Source organism: Haliaeetus albicilla, chromosome 12 (genome assembly GCF_947461875.1).
Source record: "Haliaeetus albicilla chromosome 12, bHalAlb1.1, whole genome shotgun sequence".
Lineage (NCBI taxonomy): Eukaryota > Metazoa > Chordata > Aves > Accipitriformes > Accipitridae > Haliaeetus > Haliaeetus albicilla.
The window spans coordinates 12,278,350-12,289,737 of NC_091494.1; the positions used below are offsets into that span (position 1 = coordinate 12,278,350).

Sequence of the window (11,388 nt, forward strand, 5' to 3'; positions counted from 1 at the left end):
CACGTGATTTTTACAAGAGAAACAAGTTATATAGGACTTGAATAAAATGTTTCTCTGATTCCTTGTATGCTGTTTATATCATACCAGATTCTCTCAGGTACAGGCTTCCAATTACAGAAGAAAAGAATCCTTGGGTTTTTGTTCTGTCTCTTTTTGCTTCTTTCTTTGTTCTTTTCCTGTTTTATAAAACACCAGTGATAGCTTTTCCACTGCACATGGCTAAATATCTAAGAATAGATAAGAATACAGACATGAAGAAAGAATGATTTTCTTAAGACAATTATTAAGAAATATCTGCAAGCATTTCATTGTCTCCCTTTAATGAACTGGGCTTTCCCCTTAGCTGCCATTGTAAATATATTTCACAGCACATGGATGATACAAAACAGGAATAACGGAGGCAGTTTTGTTATCGGAGAGCGCTGGAAGCCAGAGTTGTGAAAACTTCATGTATCTTTGATACATTAAATTACTTTCAACTATATAGGAAGTGAATATAAACTTAGGTGCTAATCCTGTAAGGATGCATGCGTTTTCTTGATTTTTACACACTTCACTGTCCTACTGAAGTTAGTGAGTTTAAGTTGTTGGAGCAATTTTTTAAATTTTTTTTTAATTTTTTTTTTTTTTAAATATGGTGACTCTGGGGGCCAAACCTTCTTTCATGGAAGTGATGAGAAATTGGCTGCTAATTTTTCCAAATAGGAATATGGTTTTGCAATACTGGCTGAAAAAAAGGTCCATTAAAGATGGTGCAGAGACGTCCTATTTGTTTATGTTAACAGTAATGCTTGTGTAAATTAATAGTATTTTTGTATATGAATTACTGTTAACAGTGTAAATTAATAGGATACTGGGTGAAGTCTTTTATTCTTCATGAGTGCTTAATCCTGCATGACTTACAAACATGAGGAGCAATATCAAGCTATGAATGAAGATATGAAATCAACATCTATGTTTTTTCCTGTCTCAGTTAATACGCCATATGGGTGCTGATTTTCATTATATAATCTGTTCTGGGAATGGAAATAAACACCATTATTATTTGGAAATATTGTGAATGGAATTAGCAATTTGATTCTACTTAATTATTAATGTCTACTTAAATTTGAAGAATCAGTTGTTTTACATCAACAAAAATTTCTAAGCAGATCATAAACTCATTTTATTTTACATTACATTCTCCAGACTATGTTAGATTATCACCTTCTCTTTTGTTTTCAAACCTTTTGAAGTTTTTACCAATATAATGAAACAAGTCACAGAAACACATGCCCAGTTATAAAATACTGTATATACATCTTCTACCTTGTCTCAACTCCACTTGGTTATTAATTTAAAAAGGTCACAATACTTAAGACCACGTGAGTTAAGTTTCTTACGTTGTTCATGAATCATCTTTAGTCTACAACTACATTATATAACACTGCTTAGTTTACACACACACACCAGAGGATATTTGCAAAACTAAACAAAGATTTTCTGATGGTATCTAGGTTTTGAAAATTGGTCTGTTTAGTGCCAATTCTGTCTCCCCAGGAAGTCAATAGGATAGAAAGTCACTGTAAAAATGTCTGTTGACTTCAATTAAGTAATTTGTATCAAGGTGGAGAACTTTGCCAAACTGTTATTAAACAAATTATATCAACTTGTTGGTTGGGTTTTTTTTGTAAAAAGGGGCGGGGAAGCAGGCAGGCAGGCATGTACGTGCCTATGTATATATGTGTATATATAAAGCATATACCTGCCTGATCAAACCTTGAAAACTGGGGAGTACTGGAATGCCTTTAGCAAATTAGGTGCCAGCTTCACCAATATATTACTCCAGTTTTATGCAGTGCTTAATCTCCTGAGAGCAACTAGAGTAGTGCAGTGGCAAATCAGTACCTCGGCCCTAAAAGCTTGTTGTCAGTTGATCTATGAAGAGCTTGCATTTACCACTTTCAGTAAGCATACGGACCTGTGCAACAGCAGCATGTCATTTGGTACATGCATTTAATTTGAATTACAGACTGGAACAAGATTATAGTCTGCCTGTTTAGCCAGGTAAATATTAATCTCTCAGACAAATTCTTGGAGTCATGGTCCAGCCTCTCCCCATGTTGGAATCTCCTGCTTCATTTGGTGGATCTGCTTCTGTAGTTCGTCTCTGTCCAGCTTCATTTTCGCTTCTAGAACTTGCCGTAGAGACCCAATGCTCTCATAGATAGCTGCAAATCCTAATTGCAGGTGAAAATTAAATTAGTTCATAAACAAAAGCAAGAGTATCGCATAATTACTATCAGAATGCGCTTCCTACCATAACACTTTACACTACCATAACACTGCTTTACACTAGGAAGATAGCTAAAGTTCTGAAGAAAAATAGGACTGTAATTGTGTGCTGATGGCAAAAATGCCCCCAATCTCAGCCAAGCTATGCCTATGTATGCTCTGGGGAGAGCACTTCTAAGCTAATAAGATGTCACCTCTTGTTGCTGTGAATTTCACCCGTAGTGAAAATCCTTTTTAATGCCACAGGTGCGGCCATTACATCTGGCCCAAAAGTCTTTAAAGTACTTTGATACAAGCAAAGGCATTTTGCATATTACTATAGGTCGATCATTGTTACCACAATGCAGAATGAAGAACTTGATAACTATGGTCCTACCAGCATTAACTTCAGCTTTCATTTCTTTTATATCTTCATTTATCTCATTTTGAAGTTTGCCAATGCGAATATTTATCTTTTCTTCAGTCTGTTTTGCTTCATGTGCTTCCATGGTTATCTTCTGTATTTCTTCTATTTTGTCAATTTTCTCTACCATTTGGTTGAATTTCATCTCTATAGCTCTTTCACTCATTTCCTGGAGCCGGGAAAAAGAATTTTCATTATTTATTCTGCATATGAAAGTACAGTGGTCTTTCCTAAATATGCAATAGATACTGATTAATCATCTTTTATGTGGAATTCAAAGGTGTAAGGAATGATAATTTTTTATAAAATGGTTTAAACTGACTTGATTACTGTAGGCTAAAATACTGATCTATTTTGAAGTGATTTATTTGAAGACTCAGGCTGTGGGGATGTTATACCTGACATCAGTGAAAAGAGTTATACAAATATTGAGGAGGTCTGAAAATATCACTCAAATAATATCTCAGTTACATCATCTTAGTTATTAATAATGCTTTTGAATACTTCCTGAGAAGTATTATTAGGACATTTTAATGAAACTTACAGTGTTTTCCTTTAAAGTCAATGAGAGTTGGTCAATTTTTTGCACAAGCTCTTTTTCAATCCTTTCATGTTCCTGTTCCAACCAGCTACGTGCAGACAAAATCTGGCTGCTGAGTTCCTCAGTAGCATTTTTTAATCTAAGAGCATAATAGAAATTAGCAGATACAAAAGAGCAAAACTTTTGGTCATTGAGCAGTGACTTTTTTATGGACATGTTCATAAAAAAAAAAGACAATTTAATATGTTCTTGACACCATATTAAGGTGAATCTTTGAACTTTAAGGCTACTAAACTGGATAAGGTAACATTGTTTTAGAAAATAAAGATGAAAGCACAAAAATAGCAGTTATTTATACAAAACACGTCACAACATTTTGAGGCATAGGAGGATGCAAATTCTTTGCAGCATTGAAAACAGAATACGGTCATCCATTCAGATTATAATCTTTGTGTCCATAGATCTTAAATCTGAACAAATATTTGGTAACTGTTTATTTTAGTGGCAATGCTGGTTCATATAGCCCTACTTATGTTGTTGCCTATACCCACCTCAAGTTTACACCAACCAATTTTGCCAGTGAAACTGTTTCTTTAGACAGTCTTTTTTCCAGTGAATATTTGAGATCTGGTTCTATTCTTTCTTCTGGTTTGCAAACAGTTTTACTGACGTAACTGATGGGATTGCATGAGGACGGCAATAAGAAGTAAGGATGTGGAAGGCTTAAGCCAGGGCTGCCACCAAGTGAAATGCCTGGAGAGGAGTTGATATCTGAATTGAATATATCCTTGTATAATGTCTAGTAGTAGCACAGTAGCTTTTCTTTAATAATTTAGGTAATTGAGTTACATATTCATATTTGAAGCCAATTTAAAGCAGTAACACTTTGTGAATGCTGCACCTTGCTTCCTGGTTGCTCGAGTTGAACTTTTTGCCCTGCTCTTGGCAGCCACCTCCAGCATTCGTTGCTTCGTACGGTTCTTGCAAAAAGGTACCAGGCCACTTTTACAAAAATCCTTAGTTCTGTTCTTTAATACAAGTTCTGCCTGAATACTTAACTAGGGACTTCATGGGCTTTTCAAAATTGCCTAATCACATTAGGGGCAGAATTCTTGTCGAAAGAGAGTCCCACTTGACAGACCATTGTGCTTTTGTAGTATCTGTTGAGCACACGTACTTATTTAAACAGGTTCATACTTTTGTAGACCTGAAAATTACAACAGTCAAACTTGGAAAATTGAGGCCCTGTCTTCCAAAGGCGCATGGCAGCTGCATGGTTTCCCGGGCACTCACTCACTTCATATCCAGAAGGTGGAGCTGTTGGTTGCTGTCTTTGTAGGCAATCTTCAGCTTTGCCTCTTGTTGCATTATTGATTGCTCTACTCTGCTCAGAAGATGAGAAATCTGAAACAAAATTCAGAATTTACTATTTTTCAACAGCATTTCATCACAGTCTCATTTGGGATATTTTCATAACAGTAGAGGAGATCTTAAAGAAGGGCTGTTTTTTCTGACATTTCAAAAAAAAATCCTGAATTTGCACATTTTACTTTATCATGAAAAATATACTATCTCGCAAGATGAAAGTAGCAACGTTGTGAAAAATGTAATTTTTCAGCCATAAATTATTTGAACAGTCTTGCCTTGAAAGGGCCTGCCTGCTCTGCCCCCTTGAGACGGCTGAATTTACACGATCCATACGTCTCCAGGTTGCCACATAAGCAGAGTAAACGAATGGCAAAGCACTCCACCAATACTGACTGATATTCTTCATCGTTTCATGTATAATGGCTACTGCAGTGACAAAAGTGTTGGATTTAACTGGGGATAGGTCATTACTAACAGAAAATATTTCTCACCAAAACAATCATCCCAGTTTTACATGACATTTACAAACTGTTCTGTTTTACAAGATGCATGACAATAAGCTCCTAGCATGCTGGCATGCTAATATACTATATACTGAGTCTTCTGAGAAAGGTAAAGTGGATTTTAACCATTTACCTACCGCAAAATGAAGATGTAAAATACTTTTGTTGCCCAAGAAAATGGGAAGGCCTTGAGATGGAGATACGAAGAATCCTTTTCCTTAATGTCATAAGTCTCTGCTTGTATCTAGTGCTCACTTCCATTCTCATACCCAATGGAAGAGAAACCTGACGGACAGATTAATGGATTCACAGAACCCAAAACCAGTTTTGTTTTGCAGACCTTAAAAAATTGTGTTCAAATACCTATAAAATCATCCTGGGAAGGCCAAACATACAGGGAGAGACACTGATGCTTGCATTGTTGTGGTAGTTTTGTAGACCATCCATGTCATGTTCACATTCCAACCTCAAGAAGCCATTCAGGCCAGTAATCACTGGCTTTCGTTCATTCCTGGAGTCCCTTCAGGTGCCTTTAAATGCTAGCCCCTTCTACACAGCATGCTGAAGGCAGCAAATCAAGGACATTTTTTCAGTCAGACCAGTACAGTAATGCAGCTAGGTACCAATGTTCAATCTAATGAGGACTGTGAGCAGATACACCTCTCCATTTGTAAATCTGTGACCTTCCAGGATCATAATTAACAGTAATGGAGTCTGTGTGAATTAGACTATAACTCTTACCCATACATGGATCACCTTGGTCTAAATGCCATACCTGTATTTCCGCCTCTTTAATTTTAGATTCTAAGATCAGCTTGGAGGTATGTTGGTCTTTAGTTAGGCTCTGAAGTCTTTCATATGTAATTTTGTGCTCTGCAGACAGTCTGGCTAAGCCAGCATCACACCTGTTGGAATAAATAAATACCAAAGCAACAGCTGAATAGAATATAAGGTCCAGGCTTTTTAAATTATCCATTTTAGACTGGGCATTTCTGTGAAATTTCTGGCTGTCTAGCAAAGCAATGTCTTATGAGACTGTAAGCATGGTGATATATCTCATAGTATTCAGCAAATTGCCCCCAAATGGGACTAGAAGTCAAATAGTCTGACATAAACGCTCCTGTCTTCTTGGCACTGACATAATATGTGTAGACTGTGTTGTTATCAGTCAGGGAAATCACATTAGAAATGCAAAGATGCAGAATTTCAATACCTTGTGGTTTTGTCATACTCCAAAAGATATCTGTTAAGGGGTGTATGATTTCCCGTACGTGATTAGAAGCCTAAATAATTGAGGACCATTTTTTCATTATTGTAGCTGTATTCCTCTGAGTTTTACATTTTTTATTTTTATTTGTGAAATAGTAGTATACAATTAATATGTGTAGTAAACAATGTGGGGCAAATTTTATAGTTACTAGTCTTTATGTAGGTAAAACTGTCACTGAAAGCAATGGCAATTTTGTCTTACAAAAGACTATGAAATGCAGCCCTGGAACATAATAATTATTGTTTCCTTTCTTCATATTAGAACGTTTCTTGATGCTGTAATATTTTCAGGATAAACGTGCTATAGAACGTGTGCACTTTCTACCACATTTCAAAGATACCTTGGTCAGGTGGATTTCATCTACAGAAATACAACAAGGACATTAACTGAGCTGTAAAAATCTAAGTACTGTCATTTCAGGAGTAAGACCTCTGAAGTACGAGTCATGTATATTTTTTTGCTAAGGGAAATATGTAATCGGCAATGTTACCAAATTTGATCTATGAAACTGATAGAGAACAGACAGCAGTTACAATTTGAGGGAGAAAAAGGCTGTAAAATGGAACAAGCTAAGGCATGTTAAGTCATTATAACCAATGACACATTTTAACCTCTTTTTAGTCACATTTCAGTTTGAAGGCTTTCATTGCACCATGCATTTTCATCACCTCAGTTACAGTAACTACCATTATCATTAAACATGAAGGGAAAGTAACAGCTAAAATGACAAATGGAGCATCTGCTTAGTATTACGGTACAATTTCAATATGAAAATAATCAGTAATGCAAAATAGCACATAGAAATTATAACACTTGTGGGAATTAATTTAGAGTTTAGCAGTTCAGCATTGTGAGACCGATTAGTAGCATCTGTAGGAAGACCAGCTAAGGTTTACACAGCAGTGAACCATACTTGTAGGTCTTACGACCAGGCTGTTTCTATAGAAAGACAAGAGAAGCCAAATCTCTTCCATGTTGTTACAATCCGAGAGAATCAGAGAAATGAAATCATCTTGCATCTAGTCACCAAAAGCCTGGGTAATTTAATCACGCTGTCTATATAAATGAAGCCAGTGGACTATGGCTATAAAGACAGAAGTTGAAAACAACTTTCAAGATTTGGTCATATTAAAAGCATAAGGAAAGAAATGAGAAATAGATTAAGATGTCTAGGAAGATTACTCAAAAAAATGGTTAGCTTTGTTTCTCTGAGGCATGACAGAAAATATAAAAAGCAACAGCTTTGAAACTACTGTAGCCAGTGTAAACAGCAGGCATCTGTAATTGTTTTTAAGGCAAATTAGTGTTTTGGGTTTAATCACAGTGGGCATTGAACTCAGTTATGTGATCAAAGGGGTCATATAGTTGCATGGTAACTGAAACATTAAAATTCTGACTATGTTAATTTAGTGTCAGCCTGATATGTATTAATCAGATAATTTCATTTTTCTACAGGGATACTGTAATTGGTACCTTTTTAAACAAAGATGGAATAAAGATTAAATTCCATTGTCTGTGGTTATGGAATGTTTATCCCGCTATGCGGTTTTTTGTTTTTAAAACAATATTTCATATATTGAAGTGGTCAAAGAGAAGTCTCTGTGCGATATATATGTACACACTCACAAACACCTGATTAGTTTTGACCTGGAAGAAAATATTAGTGTGCTGCAGACAAAGAATGAATATTAGTTTTGTGAGTTATATACATTTTCAGTTAAAAACTTAGAACAATTAAACAACTTCAGTCCATGCTTCCACTAGCTTTCAAGTGGGGGAGGGGAGGCAATAATAAGATGAACACATGGAAAACCATGAGCTTTCTAACACTTTTGATTCAGGTTTCTACTGCAGGGTGGGTCAGAAGAAAACGAGCAAGCTAAACAAAAGGGCACATTATAGTTTGGAATTTTTCATGTTTAAAAAAAAAAGAGAGAGGAAAAAAAAACCCGGCACACTACAATGCCCACTGAATTTCCCATACCTCTGCAAGTTCTGCTTTGATACTTCATTATATATTCATGTTAAAATGACAATAGAGTTCTTAAAAATAGAACTAAATGTTTCTGAACACTGGATTTAAGTTCCTGGGTAATTTAATCACGCTGTCTATATAAATGAAGCCAGTGGACTATGGGTATAAAGACAGAAGTTGAAAACAACTTTCAAGATTTGGTCATATTAAAAGCACAAGGAAAGAAATGAGAAATAGATTAAGATGTCTAGGAAGATTACTAGTTTAAAAATGTAAGAGCTGTATATACAACAATTTTTTACAAAGAAATCCACAATAAATAATTCTGTGTCTTCATGTCTGAAATGCTGAAGCTGGCCTTACAAACAACCCAGTGCAGTTTTTCATGTGCAGTTGCACACATGCACTGTTGAAATTTGGGGCAAAGATGCACTAGAATATGTTTGGTTTACTACTGTTTGATTTTGGAGGAAATACTCTGAAAGTTCTGATTGCCAAGCTGTGTACTTACGTGAAATTAGTAAGTGAAGAATAAATTGAGAGGTTTCATAGTGCCAAGTATTATTCTCAATTTCAGAATGCAGTATAATTCTAGAAACCAGTAATGTTTAATATAAAGAGTGAAATTATCAAACAACTGCCTTCCACGTTGTAAGTTGCAAAAGCGGTAGTTATTTTTCTGGCACACTGAAGAGTGTTTTTGTTATCTTTGATCTCTAAGAAATCAAAACACAATGGTTGCTCTATTCAGTATCATCAGGGACTAGATAAAGCTGAGGACTACACTGATACTCCGCAGCAGTATGCTATATAAATACGCTGTAATGGTAAATATGGATTTTTAATGTTCCTGTTTTATTATACAAGTGTTTCAGTGAAAAACACGTAGCTGAAGAACAAGTAGTGAAAAGCAAGTTGATAACGTCCAGAGTATCCACTGGGCAAGAACAGCAGAGCTGGTAGATTCTGAATAGCCTGGATCAGGGAGCCCAGATCAGTCCTCACTCTGTGCATCTCCTACACAGCAAGTAGCCAGAGTGCAGCAGATGTGTTGTGCTTATGAAGTTCATAAATGCAGTGCATCCCAGATACATCAGACTCATTTTCTGTGCAGTGTAGGAAAATCTGCCTACATGTAATGAGTTCAGGGTGTCTGAAATGAATCAGATCTACAATGTATATAAAAAGTTATGTATATATGCAAAGTAGGCCCAATTTGAACATGCATAGTTGCCATTTCTCTGGATGTTTCAGCTATCAGGAAGCTTCTGGAGACAGCTACTGCTATGGTTCTGACCAGGCTGCTGTATTTAAACTTTCCAGACAAATGATCATAGTCTACAAGTTATCCTGTAAATAAATGATAAGGCACTACTCATGAGTTTTATGATCTAATATCACTAGAAATAGAATTGGTAAATCTGTGTTATATAAAATTGCCAACATCAGGGACAGGAGGCTGGAGTAATGGATCTATTGGTATCTACCTAATGTGTCACTGAATTTAATACAGCTAATATTTTCCTTAAAATTAATAACAATAATGCTGATTCTTAGGAAAATGTGCAGCATCATTCACAGTGAACACTGTAATGATGCTTTACAATTTCATCAATAAATTATGCTTAATGAGAAACGGCCCCGAGACATGAGCCGTAACATGTATTCAGTCTTCTGCTGCTGCTGGGGATATAAGTTGATTCTGTGATGCAGGTGAGGTCAACCGTGAGGCCTGTCCAAATCTCACCCCCCCAGAGCTGTGGGTAGCGTGGTTTTGGAGCTGTGCTTCAGAACTGCAAGTGCATGTAGAGATCCCTGTTCTCATCATTAAATGCAGCAACCCTCAAGAAATAATGAGACAGTTGTTGTTCGATGATATACTGACATGTTACAGAACGGTTGGTGTTAGGAAATAAACACCACTCTCTCCAATATTGAAGTTGAATAGGATGTTTAGTTTGCATGTAATTACTGGAACTGAAATTTGGCCAGAATCCTGAGACTGACACTGAAATTATTACATGACCAAAAGGTTCAGACTCAAATGATTTACTATCATGCAGCATATATAAACTGATTCATACTGATTGTCTGTCTGCACACTTCTAGCCTAGAGCAAACGTGGTGTACTTGGAGTTAAATTAGCCTACTGTCACTACAGCCTGAGCCATACATAGTACCTTGACTGTGGCCGGGAGCTGACCCACAGTAAGTTGGTCACCCACAGTAACTTGATCATGTTTCTAAGGTTTCACTCTTTGAACTCATCTGAAAGCTAGCAGGACTAGATGTAAAAGTAAAATTACACTAGGTGAGTTCAGCTTATTTTATATAAGGAGCATTGGCTAGAGTAATCGGAAAGCGTTTATCCCAGGGAAAGTTTCTGCCAAGTATCCATACAGTGCCAACAGCATAACAAATTGCCAGCTTGACCATGATCTGCAGATATTACTATAATCGTTATTCACAGGAACACTGATTTTCAAAGTAGAATAAGTCTGTAAATAAAGGCAGATAGCTTTCTTCTATGGAACACTGCTTTAACTTGATATCTGATAAAGGGAAGCTTATTTTCTTATTCAGGGAAAATTTTTATATAGAGAGCATAATGTTGGCTAGAAGGTAACAGTTAAAAGACAGCAAACTCATTCTCTTATGGTAATGAATACAAATATCCAACATTCATTTCACCATCTGACATAAGGCAGATGATTGGTATAATCCCATACAACTATCAGATAAAATTGCCACCCAGGCACAGTACAAGGGCATTGCCCTAAGTAAGTAAAGGAAGAAATCCTGGCACAGACTGTGCTAGTGCACCACCGATCCCCGTACCAAGTACTCAGGACAGGCAAGGGCCCCATTGTGAAGCTCAGGCTGGCATGTGTTTATTCACTTGAGTTCTGTTACTGAAAGCAAAGTTACTATATTTTGCTTCACAAGGTGTCAGTAACTGTGTTGCTCCAAATACGGACCTCTCTCAGGATGTAGTATGATGTCAAAGTGGGACTTTTTATATAAAGAAGCAGGAAGATCTAAGCATGTAAATTT

At 36.3% G+C, this 11,388-nt stretch overlaps 1 protein-coding gene across 6 annotated transcripts in view; it reads right to left on the minus strand.

The window, feature by feature from the left end:
- Window positions 1-1,140: 1,140 nt before the first annotated feature.
- The window catches only part of FAM81A (family with sequence similarity 81 member A), a 17,837-nt gene continuing 7,589 nt past the window's right edge, over window positions 1,141-11,388 (minus strand). For all 6 annotated transcript variants that reach the window (XM_069798097.1, XM_069798099.1, XM_069798098.1 and 3 more), the window contains 5 exons: window positions 5,865-5,994; window positions 4,516-4,622; window positions 3,222-3,357; window positions 2,651-2,846; window positions 1,141-2,219 (listed from right to left, as the gene is read on the minus strand). In XM_069798097.1, coding sequence (XP_069654198.1) covers window positions 2,080-2,219; window positions 2,651-2,846; window positions 3,222-3,357; window positions 4,516-4,622; window positions 5,865-5,994 — 709 coding nt within the window. In that variant the 3' untranslated portion in view covers window positions 1,141-2,079. The remainder of the gene's footprint in view (window positions 2,220-2,650; window positions 2,847-3,221; window positions 3,358-4,515; window positions 4,623-5,864; window positions 5,995-11,388) is intronic.